The sequence below is a fragment of the Colias eurytheme genome, chromosome 4 (genome assembly GCF_061535395.1).
Source record: "Colias eurytheme isolate Ceu_HAF_F1 chromosome 4, ilColEury1 Martin Lab GWU primary, whole genome shotgun sequence".
Classification (NCBI taxonomy): domain Eukaryota; kingdom Metazoa; phylum Arthropoda; class Insecta; order Lepidoptera; family Pieridae; genus Colias; species Colias eurytheme.
The window spans coordinates 2,633,628-2,655,839 of record NC_142983.1 but is presented as its reverse complement, the minus strand read 5'-3'; the positions used below and the strand labels follow the sequence as shown (position 1 = coordinate 2,655,839).

The 22,212-nt window shown below is 34.3% G+C and overlaps 3 protein-coding genes across 4 annotated transcripts; 1 reads left to right on the top strand and 2 right to left on the bottom strand.

Annotated features, from left to right (window-relative positions):
• Nucleotides 1-7,613: 7,613 nt before the first annotated feature.
• Nucleotides 7,614-8,594, bottom strand: LOC149908784 (uncharacterized). The gene is made up of 2 exons (XM_090120356.1): nt 8,376-8,594; nt 7,614-8,302 (listed from the first exon to the last, which is right to left on the bottom strand). Exons 1-2 carry the CDS (start codon nt 8,460-8,462, stop codon nt 7,814-7,816), a joined length of 576 nt encoding a protein of 191 aa, XP_089976482.1. The 5' UTR covers nt 8,463-8,594; the 3' UTR covers nt 7,614-7,813.
• A 1,305-nt stretch (nt 8,595-9,899) lies between these two features.
• On the top strand, nt 9,900-16,323 carry LOC149908783 (uncharacterized). 2 transcript variants are annotated; one of them, XM_090120355.1, is made up of 8 exons: nt 9,900-10,195; nt 10,280-10,346; nt 10,423-10,639; nt 12,282-12,479; nt 14,043-14,177; nt 14,472-14,588; nt 15,053-15,191; nt 16,124-16,323. In XM_090120355.1, the coding sequence occupies exons 2-8, from the start codon at nt 10,300-10,302 to the stop codon at nt 16,255-16,257; spliced, it is 987 nt and encodes a 328-aa protein (XP_089976481.1). In that variant the 5' UTR covers nt 9,900-10,195; nt 10,280-10,299; the 3' UTR covers nt 16,258-16,323. The 2 variants fall into 2 exon arrangements, with proteins under 2 accessions (XP_089976481.1, XP_089976479.1); XM_090120353.1 differs by having other exon boundaries at nt 9,900-10,346.
• A 196-nt stretch (nt 16,324-16,519) lies between these two features.
• LOC149908782 (pancreatic triacylglycerol lipase-like) lies at nt 16,520-21,047 on the bottom strand. Its single transcript, XM_090101565.1, has 7 exons — nt 20,830-21,047; nt 20,207-20,249; nt 19,129-19,393; nt 18,409-18,560; nt 17,853-18,070; nt 16,865-17,021; nt 16,520-16,666 (listed from the first exon to the last, which is right to left on the bottom strand). The coding sequence occupies exons 1-7, from the start codon at nt 20,864-20,866 to the stop codon at nt 16,591-16,593; spliced, it is 948 nt and encodes a 315-aa protein (XP_089957691.1). The 5' UTR covers nt 20,867-21,047; the 3' UTR covers nt 16,520-16,590.
• Nucleotides 21,048-22,212: the final 1,165 nt, after the last annotated feature.

Genomic DNA, 22,212 nt, shown 5'->3' with positions numbered 1-22,212 from the left:
GTACAATATACATTGCAAATAAATTCAATATAGATACCTACTTACTTACTTAAAAGATAATATTATCTAAATAATGGAAATTGTACAAATATGTGATACTTCCGTAGTGGGTACAGATTGAGTGAAAGCATGGGCCCTAGGTTCCCGTAATTATAAGGTATTTAAATCTAAACTATGATAGTAATTTATATTAAGTATATCCCTGAGTCAGAATAAAAATGATACTTCAAGAATCTACTTATCAAAAGAAAAACGATTAACTAGGAATTCTTCACGGTGGATATTGACCCTTGGCCTACTATTTCCGCCCTTGCTTTACCCGTGTTTTAAACCTATAAGAAAGAAATTCTTCGCTCTGATTAAGCGTAGAAGGTAAAGGTTGACCGTTTAATATATGAATCTTTCCCATGTTTTTATTTATTTATTTAATTATTTATTGCACACACAAAAGAAATAGAGACACATAAAGTACAGCTCATAGGAAATAATGTGTACAAACGGTGGTTTTTCTTAACGGATGATTAGATTTTCACCTTTATCTCGTAGTTAGTTATCTCGAAATTAAATAAGCAACATCTTTAAGTACTATTGCCTGCTTTATTGAGGTACTTTAGTAAGTATTTGTTATTCTCTTGAAAGTACGTGAAGCGTGCTTTTTGAACAACTTTATCAGTACCTAGGATGCAACTTTTAATTTTATAAATCGATCAAATGTTTGGAATAAATGATAATAATATCGTTAATAATAGGTTTTTTGGCTTTTTTCAATTTTTATTCATATAGCAACCTTAATAAATTATAAATTTATAAACATAAAAGTCTACAGTTAGGTACCTACTCTATATATTGCTTTGCCTACGTGAAATATGTGTTAGTCTGCGCTAACTTAAAAAATAAATATAAATCAAGTATTTGTTTAGATATTATTCTCTAATTTATGTTTCAATTGCCGAAAATTTTTAGTGGAAATTTTTAAATGTCTCATATAAAACAAAGCCCTTCAACAGAATTTTCTGCGGTGATATTGGTATAAGGACATCCTCGATAAATTTCTTTCAAAATAAGGCCTCTAAGTACATCACAAGTGTTGACAAACAATAGTTTTAATGTATTCCATGACCGTGGTGCCCTTAACACGGCTAACTGAAGGCTCAAACGAATTATTGTTTTAATAAGTGTAACTGGCCATTTACATAACAACAGTTGTTTATGAATAGTTATTTACTTGGCGCCAATATTATGTTTAAACAATTTTTCTTCGGTTTGTGTAATAATAAATAATTTTCGGGTTTCCCAATTTGAAGGTGGGTATTCCCTGTATTTTAAAGTATCGATATTTAACTAGATTACTTTTATTATTTATGATTTAAAGCCAAATGTGTAGTTATAAAACGTTAATTATTTGTATTCTACATTGCCGACAAAAAAAGAACTACTTAGTTCTTGCGGATTCAGTTACGGAACCCTAAAAACTTCAATAAATTAGGTATATGAAGCGACATTGTAACGAACGAATTATCTATTAAAAATTTGGAATGTCGATTGTTATACGGGTTTGAATCATATTGTTGTCACAGTTAATCTAATAACTAGTGGTTTTTGTGAATAAAACTATGTAACAGGAGCGTGCGGGTTTTCTTTAATGCGTTTCTGATTTGTTTATAAACATTAATTACCTAGTTACCATTAATTGTCATATAGAACAAATGTTGATAGCGATAATGGGCCCCCTTCATAATGGGCAACGTTGGGCGAGTAGAAGAGGCAATCACGATTGCGCAGACTACACACTGTAGAGGGCATAGAGGGCCTTTTTTGTGTGTGTGGTGTTTCTCAATATTAGCCAGAAGGGCTTCTACATTTTAACGCGGACGCGTGAACTGAAGGTTTACCCTGGTAGCGACATGCGCAAGGGCGTCCCCTCTTGACGGGGATCTCGTACCTCGGCTTGGGCTGTCGCTTGAGTGGAGGAGGCCGGAAGGGCCCTAATCGGACGGGTGTAGAGGGCCTAAAATATGTTTATGATCAGCCGTCATTGTAGATGTTTATATTCGTAATCGCGGCAATGGCGGCAATTATCGACGATCAATTGTTGGGCCAATGCTGCCCATTGTGAAGAAGGCCTATAATATGTACCTGGTGCAGCCCGCCCCTTATAATATGCAGCGTTGGTGGCTTCCAACTTCTAAGTTCTAAGCCGCGTAGGCGTAACGATAAAGGCAGGATCGCCTTTACCATTTATCGATTTTCTTGCATGTTATTGACGCTAACATTATTATTTATTTTTAAGTCTATCAAAACGTTATTTAACTACTTAAACGCTTGCCTATAGTCAACCGCATAAAAAATCACATATAATACGGAGATATAGCTCACACTCACAGCCGCAAGTTAAATAAAACACGAGTAACACTTGTACGTTGCTGAATTACGTTATAATTAGCAAGAAAATTATTATCAGGTTTAAATGAACTTGTTTAGTTAATGTTTTTTTGTTTAAAGGGTTTTCTATTGGCTAAGTACCTAAGTACTTGTTAATTCTTTCTTAAATTTTATCAGCAAAATATCACGAAAAAGTAATGAAATTGAATAAAATTAGCATTTTTATACCTCCTGTTTCCTGTACACTTGTTTACCCGCGAAACCCACAAGATGGCGCCAAGGGAATGTCCTGCTAAATTCAAGGTGCTCAAATGCAGACCAGCGTCCACTAGCTGGATAATTGCATCACATTTTGTTTACCGATCTGCACAAACATGTAAACACCAAGGACTTATTTGTTAATCAGCAAATACTTTCGACTGTTATTGTTAATGGAGTCGTTATCATCAAGGTATCTTTCAAAAATCTAGCCTTTTGAAAATATATTTCTTACTGCTGCTGTGCCGTGCGTTTTCAACCGCGAGAGAAAGCAGATGTATTTATCATTTATACAAATACCTAAGCTATACATATATACTGTTTATGTATTATTTTCATACATACAAGGTATACAGGTTTTCATACTTCATATGTATACATCATTGCAAAGTATATCATCAAAATCCGTTCAGTATTTTTCGCGTGAAAGAGTAACAAACATCCCTACAAACTTTCATGTTTATACCTAATAGGGTCATTGCGCCTGTTCGCGTCCACATGCCTATTCGCGTCCATTTTGCGGATATCTTTTAGAAAATTCACGAAAATAAGTATACTTTAAGTAAAATTGTAATAAGAAAAATTTCCGATAATACCTCAATGTATAAGAGACACGCACACATATTCAAAATATGCCTGCGCACCGCCTATCCCATTTAAAAAAAAATATTTAATTTTGGTTATTAAACGAGAGAGCTAAAACGCGCGGGATTTTGCAAAAAAAAATAGTGCGCAGCGTCGCGTTTGACGGTAAGTATCTTAATGTTAAATGTGAATTTTTGAATATGTAACTGTTTCTTTACTTTGCTAACAAAACATGGTATAGTATGGATTATAAATCAGCTTATTTCTTTTACAATTAATAGCTAAAATAAGGTGGACGCGAATTACTACACCGAATTTGTACAACTTCCATTTTGCGTCCACGGTGGGCGCAAACTATACCTATAGTGCATAACAATAGAACATATTGCGTCCACATTGTTTTTCATTAAGTAGCAATGAATTGTTTGTTAAAATATGTAATTTAAAATAGATTGTAAATTTTTGACTAAGACTACAAGTTGATAATTTAAATTTTCATTCAAATTAGCAAATTTTTATGCAATTTTTTTCATTTTAAAATGGGTTTTCTAAGAATGAGACTAGTATCTTTGAGAATGAGAATCAATAAGTCTGTGGTTAAGAAAATAATATAAACAAAAAAGAAATTTAATTCATTAGAAACTAAAAATAGGGTAGGTAGGTAATCTTAATAGAACTGATTATTATTTATTTACATAACGTAACTTTGTTTTTTGTTAATTTTTAGTTCTATTAATGATGAGAAGATAAATATAAATAAGTTTTTCCAGTTTCCTTACAGTGAATTATATTAATAATAATGTTGATTTTAGGGTTCCGAACCTCAAAAGGAAAAACCGGAATCCTTGTAGGATCACTTTGATATCCGTTCGTCTGTATGTCCGTCTGCCGGTCTGTCTTTCTGTCAAGACCCTTTTTCTCAGTAACGCGTGGAGGTATAAAGCTGAAATTTATATTGAATACTCAAGTCTACGGTCCCTTGAAGAAGTGAAAAAATCAAAGTTATAAGCCAAAGCAATCAAAAGATACAGCCGTTTATGCTGCAAATTTTCGCAAATTTCGACATTCGCAAGGGATTCAAAACCTACAGGGTACTGTAGGGGAACACAGACACTTGAAGTTTGGTACGAAGCAACGTCTTATAGCACAAATAAGGGAAACATTGAAAAAAAGAATCATTTACAGTTAAAACATATTAAAAAAAAACAGGTTAATACGGAACCCTCGGTGTGCAAGTCCCACTCGCATTTGGCCAGTTTTTATTAAATAACTATGTTCGTAAATAAATAATTTATTAAAATCTAATTTTTATTTACATTAATCTGATAAAATATCACCCAATACACTCTTAATTCCTTTTCTAAGCTGGTGGACGCGAACTGATCCACGGGTGGACGCAAACTGGAATTTTTGGACGCGAACTGGGTAAAACGCCTAATTCTGCTATTTATCTAGATAAATAAAAACCACATGATTTTTCCAACACAATTGAAAGTAAATCTTAAAAAAGACTATGTAATGAACACGTTACATAAATTTTGCGTTGAAATTTGTTCTGGAACATTTTTATTTTCTCCTTCAAACTTTCCAACTGCACTAAGTGGACGCGAACAGGCGCAATTACCCTATTAACCCTAGAACACTAACCTTATTTTTCACCGTTTAATACTAACCTTCGTCGCTTCGACTACGCTTTTTATTGGAGGGGATTAAGGGGTTTAATTAAAACAATATATTTGTAGTTTTGTTTTTATTTTAAGGACAATGTATTAATCTACATACAAAAATTTTAAAATACTTATATTACCATATTTTTTATTCAAACAGTCATCAAAATGAGATCATAGTTTACATGCTTTATGAATGTTCTTAAAATTTTTGAAAAATTCGTACACATTATATATACCACTAAATTGCTCGAAATAAACTTTTAATTGTAAAAATAATATCTGAAAAAATAATAAAAAATATAATTTTGATAATAGCTTAGGATCTAAAACATTTGTGACACACATCAAGTTTGTGTTCCGCACACAACGATTTTTTGCACTTAGTGCACCTATTTTTAGTCTACCTTTGCTTTACGGTGGGACATATAGCATATTTATGTTTCTTTTATTTTGCTGTGGAGGGACATAAGCATCATTACTTTGCTCAGTCTCATTTATAACATTCATATTACTTCTTTCTGGCATGTTTAAAATTTATGTGATTGAGTCCCGCAGAGTATCAGTAATGTTATCAGTAATTATACCTGAAAAACATGGAAGAGGATGTAAAATATCTTGAAAAAACCGTACAGGCCCTCGTGTTATGTTTCTATGTTCCTTGAAGGCCTTCTGCTTTGTGACCTTGACTATTGTGGTGACCATATGTGTTTATCTTTCCCAAGAAGAATGGTAGGTACGTGATGGTCTTATAATCAAATCACTTGGGTCAGCTGAAGTGCTACGTTTTTCGTCTTCAATGTCACGTGGGCAGATGTATTACTACATGCCTCATAATCTTGATCTGGAAATTTCTCTTTATTTACAATACAAACTTCATCATCACCCACTCCATTTCATGCCTCATCAGCCTCAAAATGGTCTTCAGGCTCTCTCGCAGATGAATTTTCCTCATCGCTTTCGACTTCTAATAATAACACATGAATCGTATCTAAAAAATAAAATAATAGGCACCATTATAAAAGATAAAATAACGTAATTTTAACTTAACTAAATAGTACGAAAAGTTACGTTAATACTAACCTTCGTCGATGTGACGAGCCATGGTTGCTGGAACAGCGCGTGTGGACCTTCCACACACAAAGCACTACCGTCCATCGCAAGAGCAATGGGTCGGCTGAGATTAGCTGAAGTTAGAAAACCATACGGTCGCGCGCGTAAAAGTTATAGCGATTTTTTTGGTGACGCGTCGTCGAATCGACGAAGGGTAGTAATCTAGGGTTAAGTAGAATCACAAGGAGGATGGATTACCCACTTGTTAGCATTGGGAGCAACTGACAGAGCATAACCAAGAATCAATTTCAGATCACCCATACTAGGTTCTATTTCCCAGTCGAGAAGAACGACATTGTCTGAATCTATGTTGTTTATGTAAACATCAGAATCAGGAATATAATAAATGAACTAGAATAATTTATAAGAACTTATTAGATTTTTGTTGTACTTATCCCTGGCAACTATCCTAAGTTTAATTATTAGCTAAGCAAGCCACTTTGGTAATACCAGTAAACTCAGGATAAAAGTTTTGAAAGTAAATCCTTTTCTAAACTTGCATCCTAAAAATAATAGTGAGTGTTTAAATATAAATAAATGTCTTTTTATTTCCTTCTTCTGTCCCAGTTTCAAAATTCAAGTGTTTTTAAATTTTGTGTATTAACACTAAGGGTGCACTCACACACATCAGTCACCGTCAAGTCACCGATGACTGATCGGTGACGGTTTGTGTACGTATCCACAAACACCAGTCACCGTCATGTTGTCCGTCAGTCACGTCGCCGGTTTGACTGAATCATTGAACACATACATCAGGTTAGTCAGTGATTAGACGTGTGTCACGCTAGAGAACATGTAGCAATTGACGGTAGCACGACGCTGACTGAACTGAGACGTGACGGCACCGGGTGAGTGGGGATAAAAGTATGATACATGTATGGAAAGATTATTTGACGTGCCTGACCGGTGACGTCACTGATAGATTTCGTGCCGGCGACTGTCGTGTGGGAACAGAGTCATACTAGAACTATTGATACATATTTTTTTTTAATCCTGTCCGGTGACGTGCCGTGACGGTGACTGATGTGTGTGAGTGCACCCTAAGGCCTAAATAATATATAATAAAACTTCAAATAAACCAGTATTATTATTTAAAAACAAAATTTATTGTTTTTATCTACATTATTACAGCAGGATAACAGTCTTTCCTTTAATTCTGCCTTCTTAACTTCTTTGTAAAGTACTAGCTGTGACTTTACTCACATTGACCTACTTCTATTGGTCTTGTGATGATAAATGTACAAAAAAAATGTTGTGTGGTTTTATGAAACCACGGTAAAAGTGAAACTGTTCGAACGGTTCCGAACACTGCTTTGTGTAGCGCATGTCGCGTGACGGTAGGCTGCCGCGATACACGCGACATGCGCTACACAGACCAAAAAGTTTGAGACGATGTAATAAAAGTTTCACTTTAAAAATGTAAATTCCTTCCTCGATAAATGTACATCTATCAGTGTTTTTTTTTAATTCGGGTCAGTGGTTCCTGCGATTAGCGCATTCAAGCAAACAAGTAAGCTTGTTAATTTGTTACAATGAAATGTGTTATAAAATATATTATCCTATTCCTATTAATAAAAAAATGCATGTAAAAAGTATTTGAGTGTACTATAAATTTAATTTACCAGCATTATTATGTTGATAAGTCATTTATTTAAATATTAGAATTCTCAATATGGGTACATATTCACATATGTCACAACAGTGTCCATTTTATGCACAATGATGAAATGTTTTCGAGAACTCTACAGTTTATCTTCCATTTACTTTTAAAATTAACACTAACTAGAGTTCTTATTTAAAACTTAATCTCATCTATAGTTCTTCTGATTTCTTCTATCTCTCCAGCTACTTTGGTGTTTGTTACGATTGTCCCTTTCTCTATTCCTATAGTCATCACGCCCATGCTTTTCTTTCGGTCTGTATGGATGGTGTCTGTTCATCCAATTACCTTGAAGACTAGCCATAACTAGCTTGTCATTGGAGTCATGCCGCTGTAGCGGTTGTCGATTAGGCTTCTGACTATCATCCATAAGCTTTTCTGTCATTTCAGAGAATTGTTGTACAACAGGGCCTTGTATTTCCAGTGGCATTTCAATTCCGTAACATCGTATTGGCGGCGGCAATAGTGGCATCCTACCTCTGCTTTGGAGGAGCAGAGTTCTATTAAACAGTGCAGTACCACGGAACAAGCTTATCGCGTATGGCACAGACACTTCGTGATTAAACGTTATGAATGCAAAATTCTTCTGTCGACCATCTCTGTCCCTTGCAATTCTGACTTTTTCTAGTGGTCCCGCCTGAAAAAGTTATAAATACTTGATTTATAAGGATACAGATGTTTTCTAGTCACTGGATCAGTAAATTCTATACCTGTAAAAAGAGTTCGTAAAGTATTTCTTCGTTAACTTGTTCTGATAGATTACCACACCAAAGAGTTTTATTATCTTCTTCAGACATTGTGATTATTTTACTTAAATCTTATTTATTTAATCAACATTTGAAATTTAGTCAAAATAATATGAATTTCGCTTCACCAAAATACATTCATGAACACATTTTGACTTTTGTCACTTTTTTTCCTAACGAAAATGTCGCTATGATCACAGAGTGTGTAATTTATGCACAGATAACTATATATTAAGACCTAATTCACACGAGATCTTTTTTAACGTCCGTTAAAAAAGCGTCCAAATAGAACAAATGCATTCCCAAGTATAATATGTTCACACGTCAGCGCTTTTAATAACTCAGGCCCCGGAATCACAGACACAATAGAAAATCTATTGTGTCGTGGACCGATCGGGCCGTTCGGGGCTCAATGGGTTAAAGCGCGACGCTTTTTTATCGCGCAGTGTTGTATTTTCAACGCTCGGCGTTGGGCGTTAAATAAAATAGACCATAGGAAACTTCTTACTATTATTCAGACGAGCGCTAAAAAAGCGCCGGCGCTGCGTTCAGTATGCCACACGCTCGCTTAGCGGTAGCACGTGTTTGTTGTGCTTATAATCATCAGAAAATCGATACGATGTCGTGGATTGTTGATCCCGAACTATTAATTATAGATGTGGAGTCTCGTCCGTTCCTGTATTCAAAATCGTTATAGACATTTGAAAATAATTAAAAAAAATCCGGGGTATTGCCTTAACTCTTCGTACAGTGTCACAAACTGCCCTTTTAAGTATCTCTGTTCATTCAGAGGATGTACCCAGAATGCCTTTTGTTTTCTTTTTCGTCTTTTAATAACACAAATCGCTAGTGCCATTAATTTAGCAGAAACCATTTCCACGTCCTACTGAAGCCAGAGTCGAGACATGAGTGATTTTAAAGCGTTAGTATGAACAACCACAGAGAGAACGTTTAAAAAGCGCCAACGCCGGGTTTTAACGCAACGCTTTTTTAACTCTCGTGTGAATGAGGTCTTACAAATGCCTTTATAACACAGAATAGTAAAAACAAATAGAAGTGCTATAATGTCATAATTAGTATGAAAAATGATAAATAATGTGACTATATGATACAATTATTATGGCTTGCCTCCACAGAACACATTATTAGAATGAAGATTAAGAAATATTAATTCAAAAGGGTTCTTCCACAATCCACAGGGTGCTTCCCAAACACTCCTTCCTAAATATTTATTTATCATGTGTAACATAATTTAACTTTCCAATCTAAGACATATTGAATACATTTTCGGTAAATTCCGTAGTAACTCGGGGAGTAAATTCATTTTTTTTTGATCTGTAGTATTCCACACACATCTGTAATTCTTCTACATTATTTATGATTGTTCTGTAGTTTATTGTTGACTGTTGGCAACACTGTATTGTTTATCTGTGGTTTATTCTTTCATCCTCACTTTCATCTTTGTCAAAAAGACGTTTAGCATTATTCAATATTCATTACCTATCAATTATTATCACACGTTTATGACTTTATGGATTAATGTGATGTGCTTTTTTGTTATAGCTTTGAAAATAGTAGAATTAGTTATCGATCGTAATGAATAAAGATAGTTAGACAAGAATTACGTTACCATCGCGTTATATAGATTTTATCGATCCTTTGTGATCACTTGTAAAAGAGTTCTGCAAAAATCTCCGTAGAGCTTCATACCATCATATTTTTACCTATTTCATACTCATTGATATAGGTAATATACAATTAAGCTGTGCAGCATGGCTCTATCTGTACGTATGTCAAGTGTTTAATTACCGAAAGAACAGCATCGATAATTATCTTTTAACTACGTAAAGTTTTTGGATTGTTTCTAGTTAAAACTCGATATATCGCAATGGACGACTCCAGCAAATTTCAGCAGATGCAGGATGAAATGTCCAGGTAAGAAAAGTGAAAATACCTTTTACATACATTTATCGACTAGGAATTGAGATTGAAAGGTTGAGGTCTTGCACAGATTCGAAGCCGAAATCTCCGGATCGGGTCCCATTCGGGCGGTGATTGGTGCGGCTACGTTTGGCAATGTGCAGCAGCAGCTGGAGCGGTCGTTACCACCCCCGCCGCCCCCCCCACAACTACTGGCCCAGTTTGATCCTAATGTGATGGGAGCGAGGATGATGTTCCCCAATGTGCCTCCGCCTCCTCCGCCACCCTCTATGATGGTGCCTGCTTCAGTAAGTTAAGATGTTTCTTAAATACACAGTAATATGTTGCTTTATATCCGTGTAAACATTCCTCACGAACACAGCCATACTGTCATAAGACGATATTATTGCACAAAATAATCTCCACTCACCCGCAAATTTTTTAATTTTTTTTGTCAAGGTGTACAACTTTATAAAATACTGTGAAACTTTAGAATAAGTGAATTGTAAAATTCTTTGAAAATAAATGTCTCTAAACCTAGTAATTTATTTTTCTTATGTTTGGTGTGATAGGTACGATAGGGGACTGTAGCTATATTATCTCAGAAACACACCGTTTTCAACTAGTTTGGTAGTCAGTAGATCATTTATATATTGTACTGTATAATTTTATGTCCAAAATATATTTTTATTTTTATTTATTTTTTAATTTTAAATACTTATTGAAATCAATAAGTCACAGTAATTGAACAAATATAATAATTATTTAATATTTATACTATCAAAAATTAAAAATTTATAATGAATTGCTGTTTGGCTTATTACTGTTATATTTGTGCCTTCCTTCTTTTAGTGGGTTTTTCTTTGAGATAGATTTTGCTTTTACAAAAATATTGATTGATTGGTTTTATATGGCTTTACTTACCTTCACCTCTGAAAGCCTATATTTTTTTTAACAGCATCTCACATCTGATCTATATGTATTAATGAACCCTAAAATCGGTTTAGCATAAGGATTACATTAAGGATTATAAAATCTCCGACCAAGCGACCTTACATTTTAATTTTTGATTCTGCAATTTGGTAAAATCACAATGTATTGCACAGTAAATGAGTTTAATAAATATTTTCTTACATGCCAGGAGCAGTAATTTTTGCAGAGAATGAAAAAATTTATGTTGATATTAAACAACCATTTTTCCTGCAACAGAAGGTTCTTGTATTTTGGTTGTATCTATAAATTGAACACTAAGGTGGAGTTATTCAAATCAAAAAGCTTTTTGTCTTTACCAGAGCATAATCAAACTAAGAAACACATATTTGGTATTTGCGACTAGAGGCATACTTGCATATAATGAATACTAGCTTACCGCCGGCGGCTTCGCCCGCCTTGTCTAAAACCTTATAAAATGTATACTAAAACCTTCCTCTTGAATCACTCTATCTGTTAAAAAAGACCGCATCTAAATCCGTTGCGTAGTTTAAAGATTTAAGCATACATAGGGACACAGAAAGCTTTGTTTTATACTATGTAGTGATAACCATTTGTTCCTGTGTTAAAGCAACAGAGACGAGTCAACGACTAGCAACATAACATTTGACATGTCAATTTTATATTTTATGATTGTAAGATTAAGATTAAGATTAATTATTATTGATTTTTGTGTATGTATTGTGTTTAAAATGGGTCTTTGTTACTCTTAAATAAAGAATTTATTTATTTATTTATCTATACTAATATTATAAAGCTGAAGAGTTTGTTTGTTTGTTTGAACGCACTAATCTCGGGAACTACTGATCCGATTTGAAAAATTCTTTCGGTGTTAGATTGCCCATTTATCGAGGAAGGTTATAGGCTATATTTCATCACGCTACGGGCAACAGGAGTGGAGCCACGGTCGTGAAACCGCGCGGAGCAGCTAGTTTATTATATCTCAAAACACCATTCCAGGTGCAAAGGCTCCGACCACCAGGAGACTCGTACCCTGGGCCGATGCCGTTCCTCCGCCCAGGCTTACCTGGACCGCAGCTGATACCACCACCCCCAGCGCCCCCGAAGCCACAACCTGTGGTGCTGTCCGCGGCACCCAAGTTGTATAAACCACCTAAGGAGAATGAAGATAAAAAAGAAAAGGAAGGAAAGAAACGGGTAACTTTTTAGATTCTCAATTACATCTATACTAATATTAGAAAGCTGAAGAGTTTGTTTGTTTGTTTGAACGCGCTAATCTCGGGAACTACTGGTCCGATTTAAAAAATTCTTTCGGTGTTAGAAAGCTCATTTATCGAGGAAGGTATCGAGGAGGAGGTAGGCTATATTATATCATCACGCAACGACCAACAGGAACGGAGCCACGGGGTTGAAACCGCGGGGAGCAGCTATTTTTTTTATAAAATATGTACTTTTATAAGAAAATACGTTTTTAAAGAATTTCCTTCAAATTATGTGAGATTTTTGTTGCTATTTATGGATTTGAAAGTGTAAATTACTATACAATTTTCATTGCTTTAGTTTAAAAGTGTGTAATCATAAGATTAAAATTCTACAAATCAATTTTCTGATTCTTCTATTACCCATATCTATATCTTTCTATTTACACTATTTTTTGAACAGTAATATCAATTAGCTATTTTATGAAGTTTACACCAGAATTTTTTGAAGTGAAAACTTCTTAAGCGGCGTTGAGCACTTTTTTTGTTATGGGGCCGTTCAAGTATTACGTAAGCAGATTTCTTACCATTTTTTACCCCCCCGCCCCCCTTGTCATCAAAAGTAAGCAAAGCACTTACCCCCTCCCCCTATGCTTACGTAAACATTTTTAGTAATAAATGTTTTTTTATATTGTGAAAATATTAGGTTTAACTGATACACATAAGAGTAAATGACAAAAAATATAATCAGAAATAAAGAACATAACTAACATAAAGAATATTTTCGGAACACATTAACAGTCTTCAGTCCATAAAACCTGAATCCACGATTCTAAGTTATCGTTGACATTGGATTGCTGCTCAGTGTTGTGAGTCTGCTAATTCCCCATAGAAACCTTGGAAAAAAAATGAAGCAGATTGGATTTATTTTTAGTCGCCGCTTGCAATTCTTCTTCAATTCTCTTAGATACAATAATATCTAGTTCCTTATCTGACTTTGCTTGTAATTTATAATTTCGCCAAACTTCGTTAACTAACTTTTGTACATTTTGCACTTTCGTCCCAGTATGAGATTTTTTAAAACTTTCGAACAGTTTTTGGTATATGTAACTTGGATTTGACAAGTGAATAGCGCACGGTAATTTCCCTAATGCGCGGTAATTCCCCTAACCAGTTCTCAAAGCGAGTGCCTACGCATTAAATGTATTATTTGCGGGAATCCCCGAAAAAACTTAAATAATTAACGATGACGTAATCATCATCTAGACCCCCCCACCCCCCATGTCATCCAAAATAAGCAAAACAGAGACCCCCCCACCCCCCCTTGATGCTTACGTAATACTTGAACGGCCCCTATGGGTATACATCTTAAACTCGCGTCAGGACGTTACCTGATCGAAAAAGCGTAAGACGGATACCATTCCAAAATATCAAACATGCTCAACGTTAATAATCAAGTTTTCACTTCTGCCGGCACTCCCGGAGTGCAACCCGTCTTTTTTTTCATACTCATTTTACTATTGCAAAATAAATTATAAATAAATTATTTTGTATATTCCAGAAACGCGAGCGTCCCCAAACTCCGCCTAAAATAGAGGAGAAGCCTCCGGAACCGACTCCACCACCACAACCATTGCCCATCGCAGTTACAGAGACAGTACTGCCCAAGACTAAGAAAGAGAAGAAACATCGCAAGGTAACAATCTTTATTTTCATTTTCATTTAAAATAATTTCCCTGTAATTCAGTATATTGTGAAATGATTTTTAAAATGGATGGAGTAGGATTTCAGTTAAATTGTGACAAACAGACAAAAATCTTTACATGGAACGCCTCAGAGCGAGGTAACGCCGCATGAGTCATGTTTTTTCGTGCGTGCAGCCGGCGCTATCGAATTATAAGACGTTGTCACGTCAAAAAAACGCTAAGAAGGGCTTTTAAAATTAAGAGATGTTTATACGTAAGGCTGTATATTATATAATATGTTTCAGGTGGTTCGAACAGCGGGTGGTCAAGTATGGGAGGATGTAACTCTGCTTGACTGGCCCGACGATGACTTCAGGATGTTCTGTGGAGATCTCGGCAATGACGTCACTGATGAATTACTTGTGAGATCTGTTTGTTAATCTATGAGCTTGTAAATAAGGTTCAGATTAGAATGCAGCAGGAAAATTATTTGTTTCCTAAAAATGTTCAAACTCAAACATTTATTTTGAGTTTGTGAGATCTATTTGTTACTCTATGTGCTTATAAATAAGGTTCAGATTAGAATGCAATAGGAAAATTATTTGTTTCCTAAAAATGTTACCCATTAAATTTTAAAATATTAATGGTGACACATAATATGTAATGTCCTATTGGATAATATGAAAATATATTGCTTCGATGTAGAGTATGGCTGTGTAACTTGCATTACTTTTGAAACATATAAAAAAAAATTAACCAACTTGTTTCAAAGAATAAAATATATATTGTATGCAAAAAACTATTTTTTTTCATTCTTTTAATATTTTTCCAATGAAAATGGTAGAAATCAGGAACCTTAAAACTTAATAACCTATTTTATTTGTAGGCACGAACATTCGGCAAATACACTTCGTTCCAACGTGCGAAGGTTGTTAGAGACAAACGGACAAACAAAAGCAAAGGATTTGGCTTTGTCAGCTTCAAAGATCCTGGAGATTTCATAAAAGCCATGAAGGAAATGGATGGTATGTGTTATTGAAGTGAAACTTCTTTATCGGGGTTGGAAAAAAATTTAGTGTAACATTTTTTCGTTACGCGTGACATTTTTCCGTTACGGCGCCATCTTTGATTCGACGTTTTTCTTTAAAGTTGCAAATAGTAAATTATTTTTTGAAAAATAAGGTCATAAAGAAGTTTCACTTCTTACGTGTGTACACTAACTAGTACACGCACACATTTTTTTTTATTGATTGACTTGCACTTAAGTAATATAGTAGCAAATAGTTCATTCATCACAGACGTTAAGAGCGAGCGCGCACGAGCAACTTTGTCTCCGCAACTATTTTGTCTCCGCAACTATTTTGTCTCTCCACCCATGGGCTATAAGTATGAAAGTGCGCGCACGTAGCGACGCAACTCCCCATACAAATTGATGGGAAAGACAAAATAGTTGCGGAGACAAAGTTGCTCGTGCGCGCTCGCTCTAAGACGAGATGAAAGATAATTTTTTTTTAAATTAGAAATGTGTTCAGTATTAATTAATATTCCATTGAAATTAAGACAGTATTTATTTGTATGTCTCTTATCGCACGATTGCCAACAAAATGTTCTTGTATTGCAATATAAATTGTTTTAATAAGCTAAAAATCAGCATTAATTCAAGACTCATGCATGCATGCCAATTTTTATCAATATGTAAAAATGAATTGATATATTAATGTTTTATTTATTACTCTGTCTATATTTTTGACGTGACAACGTCTTATAATTCGATAGAGCCGGCTGCACGCATGAAAAAACATGACTCATGCGGCGTTACCTCGCTCTGAGGCGTTCCATGTAAGGCTTAAAGTGCAAGCGAGAGCCTTACATGGCTTAAGACGTTGTCACGTTCAACTATCGTCAGTAAACCGACTTTACAGACAACCAATTTCATTTTTCTACGTTTTACTTTTAGGACGTTACGTCGGCAGCCGACCCATAAAGCTAAGAAAGAGTACGTGGAAGAATAGAGCCTTGGATGTAGTGAGAAAGAAAGAAAAGGAAAAGGCGGCTCTTCTATCTCTTCTTATGTCCGGCCAAAAGAGCTGACAAGAGTAGAATATACTTTGAGAATTATTGTAACAATTATAAAATGAAATAAATTTTTTAAACATGTTTTCGATTTTTTTTAACCCATTTTCGTCATTAATAACACGCTTTTTTCCTCGTGTTTCACTTTTTTTCCTTATAAAAGGGAAACGATTGTTGATTGAATAAAAGACAACTTTTAGAACGACAAGATTATTTTATTCTATAATAATAAATAAATGCATACAAAATCCGACACCAATTTTGACGATAGTAGAACTACTATTTCAGTTTCAAAATAATGTGATTGCTTTAATTTTTATCAATAATAGTGGGTATAAAATTCACATTCATTCATGGCTGTAATCCGGCATCACCCTGTCCAAGTGGTTCTTCGTCATTTGTTTTTAAATAAAATTTGCCTCGAGTTCTGAAAATAAAGAAAAAATTAAAAAAAAAACTGGAGGATAATAAAAGTTCATCCTAAAGTTCAGTTTAATGTGAAAATTAATAGTTATGATAATATTAATTAAAGTCGTGGACTTAAATGATCGTAATCGTAATTCGAAGGTCGTAATTAAATGAGCAAAAATGGAGTGATTAAACGAAAATCTTATTTTTAATATACCCAGGGTCAATATTTTCTCCTATGAAGATAATATCGCCTTGTCCGTCATAGTTATTTCTCCAGTCGGAACAGCTTTCAGCCTGGATAGCCGGGAAAGCGGTAGTATTTGCCAGGGCTTCGGAATAGATTGAAGGGGCACGGTTGTGACTGCAGAAATCTGTAAAATGAAGTAGATAGTAAATTATAATAAATGGCAATCATTTGTATTGATGCATATCCAGTTTGATACGTTATATAATATTATACTCAAATCTATACGCAGAATTAACGGAACTGTTATACAAATAGTGGGTTTCGATTATTATAGCACATGAGATACAAATTTTTATAATATGTATATGCAAGTTACATATTTTAGTGTAAATGTAAATTATAATAATTATTTTTAATTTAAGTTCTATAAATATAAATTTGTCAAGCTTATACAATATACAGGGTGTCCCACGGTCGGTATTCTAAGCTCAATAGAGGTTATAGTTTTGCATGCACTAAGTAGGTACCTACTTACGTAAAAAATACTTAAGTATAAAATTTTCTTTTATTTTTTTTTCAAATAAGTACCTAGATGAATTGTTAAAACTCTTTGTGTACATCCCTAACAAGCAACCGGCCAAACTTTGCTACTCGCACGTGAGCGATTAAAATTATGTTTTCATAGACAAAATGCTCACATAAGCGAAGCATTATATGCCGGCTGCGCAAAGCTAGAGAAGAAAATATGAATTTTAAGGAAAAATTTAGCAAAAAATTTTTGGCGTAATTTTGTTGTAGTGTTTTTACGTGATCAGTGTATGCAAGACTGTAAGTCCCTTCGCGCTTAGTATACCGATAGTGTGACATCCTGTATAAAATGAGTAGGTACTGGACATATTTATAACGTTCAAAGTAGACTTAGACCCAAAATTGGATTTTAATTGACTTCTTTGTTTCCGTGAACAGTTCTAAGCCACAGTTTCCGTTACAGTTAGCCATCATCTCACAAACGTACCAGCTCGGCCAAAAGGCAGGTTTATCGTATTGGCACAGCCAGGCTGATGTCTCATTCCACAGTTAGGCCAAATGTCGACGTGTCCCACATCTTTTGAAGTGCCGTAAGTACCAGGGTCCGTGTGAAGCCCGACGACGAAGGTAGCGCTGGAGGGCCGTAAGCCGGAGTAGTAAGGTGGGGTCGAGTATAACGGACCGGCGGGGTCCAGGCCTGTGATTCTGTGAATAGTTAATATGAATTGAATTTGGATCGATATGCCACTTTTCATCCTACAAGTGATATGTTTCCTTGGGAAATATATTTTGTATGCTTAGGTAATATTATTTTATATTCGTATAAGGTAGGTATACCACGATTAGGTACTTGTATAAACATAGAACTATCTACTTAGGTATTGAGTTCAACAAGGCATAGCAAATAAAATAATTTTAGGTATGCCTTATACATGAACTCAAGATTAAACTTCAAAATTTTAATGTAAAATACGTAAGGAGTCAAGGAGATGTTTATGAACCTAAACAATTCAAAAGTAAACATAATCGGACAGGGACCTTACCTGCCGACAATCTTTCCTGTCTCGTTCAGTCTATCAGCTGCGTAAGACATCAGATGGGCTCCCAGCGAATGCGCCACTAAATGCACATTGTTCAATTCTATCAGCGATTCCTCCTCTAACTGAAGGATAGCATCTCCAAGCTGTGCGCCGACCTGTAGGTATTCAAATATTTATTTTATCACCTCGAACATTTATATTTTGATGTGCTTGTTCATGGTATTATATGTATAATCCATGCTAATAAATGCGAAAGTAACTCTGTCTGTCTGTCTGCTACTCAATCACGCCTAAACTACTGAACCAATTTTCATGAAATTTGGTATGGAGATATTTTGATATCCGAGAAAGGATAGGCTACTTTTTATCCCGGGAAAATGACGCAATCCCGGAAATCCCACGGGAACGGGAACTATGCGGGTTTTCCTTTGACTGCGCGGGCGAAGCCGCGGGCGGAAACCTAGTACTTAATATAACCTATGCAATGCAAGCACTACTCTTTTTACCACTCATAGTCCTTCTAGACATATTATATTTGTTCATTCCCTACAGGCATCAATATCTAGGTACATAAATAAGCGTATCAGTTGTCTTTGAACCATTTTTTCTATCTAGATACTATTTTAAACACTAGACTAATTAGTATGATTGCTCGATTAAAAAATAGTGAAGTAAAAAAATAGTATTATTTTAGTAATTCACGAGTACACAATAACAACTTACCTTCATAGCGTTAGGAATCCCGTTCGTTGCGTAACCCAGAGCATATCCGAGCAAACCCTGCTTCGCTTCCTCTTCCCAATCAACAAGAATAAAATTTGCAACCACATTGTTGGTATAAGCAGCTCGTATGGCTTTCGTATAAACACCTTCTACTTTTGCCGTGAAGCCAAATGTGTAAAAAATAGTTCTGAGACTCCTATCGAAATAGGAGGAATTTCCTATATTCAATGGTTCTTCTATAGGGGTAACATCGTAATCATCGGCACTAAAACGTAAATATATCATAAGTATACTGAGTATAATCATCATAAAATTATTTGATATAGAGATATTGAAATAAGTAGGTATGTAGATAGTTAGTTAGTTGTTTATTTTATTTATTTATTTATTACTTTATTGCTCTTAAAAATTACAAATTGAGACTTAGTCTAGGATACATTGTATCAAACGGCGGCCTTATCGCTAAATAGCGATTTCTTCCAGACAACCGGTTGTACAGAGAGAAATTAGGTAAAGGATAGGAGTAGGGCAGAGCATAAATAAATATATGAACAAAAATAAAAAGAAGAAGAGTTATAAAAAATGAAATAAAATAAAAACAGCATAATATACAAGCCACAAAATTAAGAGATTAAATAAAATACATACACACAAATAGATATAACATGCATAGTTATATGAGAAGAGATAAAAATAATATAATAGGTATATATATACTAATAAAATATATAAATATATAATATATTACACATAATATAATATATACTAGGGTAACTGAGAAAAATAATGATCACGAACCATATTTTTAAAAATATTCAAAGATTGCGCCTTCTTGATTGGTTCCGGCAGTGCGTTCCATAATTAATTAATCGCACAAACAGTGAAGGAGTTACCCAGAAAGCCTGTATGTTAAATGAATCCTTGAATAATTTCAAAAGTATTGATAAAGTTTTATCTTTTGCGCGATTTCATATTTAAAAATAAATAGTAATATTATACAGTGTAGACTGTAGTTAATAAAAGTATCCATATTTCATTAAATAGTTTTGTTCATAAAATATAAAATCGTTAAATTTACCTGTTATAAACCCGCAAAAAAGCAGCTTCGATTCGAATTAAACCTGCAAATAATGTTTATTATAGCAACGTAAATTATGTAGGTACCTAATAGTCAATGACTAGTAAACTACCGCTTGTATTTTCTTGTCTTAGTTTTCGAAAATGTAGGTTCGAATAACTGAAGATAAACTACCTATTTATCATGGAATAATAAAGTCATCATATAGCCTTGCTCAAATTTGTAACGTGTAGTTTTATTGAGATAGGAATGTAAATTCAGCAAGCATGTAATATTAGAATTATTATTAGAATAAGAAACGATAAAATCCCCCACCTTTCTATTATGTTAATTTTAAATACCAATGTTGATAGCTACTACAATACCTACAGACCTACTCATTATCTGAATTTCAAGACAATAGGTAGGTATTATGTGATAATATTAAAGATCCATATTCCTATACGTAAAGTTAAAGATTTAAGTATTATTTTAATTTTTGATATTTTTTTAATGTTAATTTAAAGAATCATATCAAAATAACACAAATTTTAATAGTAGGTACTTGTACCTATACCTGATTTTAAAATAAGTTGTAATAAAAAAGAAAGGTATTCTAAATGGAATATTTGTAAAATACTCACTTATAATAACTGCTGCAATCTGCAAAATCAACATCATTGCGAAGTAGAAGCAACGTAGATATTAAACTAAAATAATGATAATGCTGAAAATTCGTTTGCTTTTATTAAAGTGCATAGTAATTAATTATCACCTGTTCATACAGGGTGCAGTTTAAATATACGTATTGTAATAAAATTTACTTAGGTACCTACCTTTTTTATGAAATTGATTTAGACAATAATATTAAGTGGTTCAGTACATTTTTATTAGACGTGAAATCCTAATAGACCGGGAGATACTGACACAAAATTTCGAGTCATTTGTAACAGGATGGCGGTTCTACAGGGGTCTTAGTACGCAATGACAAAAAGAAAAATGATGGTGTGAACGCTGGTACCAGTGGGTTAGTCGCGTGGGCGTTAGTCGAACTCGTCGGAAAAATAGCGAAAGTCAAACGATTTGTAACACAAAAATTTTAGAATTTACCGATAGCCCATAAAAAAGAAGTAGGCGGTAGTGTCATGCCATACTTTTCCGGTATGACTTACAGCCCGCCATACCGACGCGAATGTGTTGATTTAAAAAAAACAATTATTCAACCATTTGTACCAAGCTAACTTTTGCACAGGTAACCATCGTCGTGCAGCCATTTACGAAAATCGCCATGCCATACTTTTCGGACGATTCCAAATGGTCGCCATACCGCCGAAAATCTGCAAAAAATTTTTATTTCGCCTATCTTTTTTACCAGTATTGCATTTGGCTTTTTGGAGAGTATTTGATAAAATGTGACCATTATTATATTTGCCATACTTCTAGTAGGGGGAAAAAGTGCTGTCATACTTGAAAAATAAATTTATTATTAATTTATATAAGTGAAGATTTCCAACACCTAGATCTTTGAAATTTTGTATTTATATTCGTTGATCCTCAAACTTACAGGAAAAATAAGTGCCATACTGTTACAAATCGTTTGACTTTCGCTATTTTCCGACGAGTTCGACTAACGCCCACGCGACTAAGCCGCCGGTACCAGCGTTCACACCATCATTTTTCTTTTTGTCATTGCGTACTAAGAACCCTGTAGAACCGCCATCCTGTTACAAATGACTCGAAATTTTGTGTCAGTATCTCCCGGTCTATAACCTGTAAGTGTAATGTACCTAATGATAGTTGATACCTAACGGTAAATCCCTATAAGAACATCCGTTTTGACATGTATAATTTAATATAAGTTTAACTTATATACGTAATTAAGAAAATTTTATTTTAAGACTTCTTGTTAAATACAGTGTAGATTGTTACAATAGGTACCTATAGAAAACATAAATATGACAGACAGCGCCGGAAATGTGTTTTTTCCAAGGTATTTTTAAAGTAACAAGACAACTTCAAAGATATGT

Bases quoted from the DNA above. Each gene is read 5' to 3' on its own strand.
- LOC149908784 (XM_090120356.1), bottom strand. From the start codon at position 8,462: ATGTCTGAAGAAGATAATAAAACTCTTTGGTGTGGTAATCTATCAGAA. The intron at 8,303-8,375 runs GTATAGAATTTA...TAACTTTTTCAG, and splicing joins TTTACGAACTCTTTTTACAG to GCGGGACCACTAGAAAAAGT.
- LOC149908783 (XM_090120355.1), top strand. From the start codon at position 10,300: ATGGACGACTCCAGCAAATTTCAGCAGATGCAGGATGAAATGTCCAG. The intron at 14,178-14,471 runs GTAACAATCTTT...AATATGTTTCAG, and splicing joins AAGAGAAGAAACATCGCAAG to GTGGTTCGAACAGCGGGTGG. The intron at 14,589-15,052 runs GTGAGATCTGTT...TTTTATTTGTAG, and splicing joins ACGTCACTGATGAATTACTT to GCACGAACATTCGGCAAATA.
- LOC149908782 (XM_090101565.1), bottom strand. From the start codon at position 20,866: ATGATGTTGATTTTGCAGATTGCAGCAGTTATTATAA. The intron at 18,561-19,128 runs GTAAGTTGTTAT...GAATACCTACAG, and splicing joins GGATTCCTAACGCTATGAAG to GTCGGCGCACAGCTTGGAGA. The intron at 16,667-16,864 runs GTATATTAAAAA...CTTTATTTTCAG, and splicing joins GGAGAAAATATTGACCCTGG to AACTCGAGGCAAATTTTATT.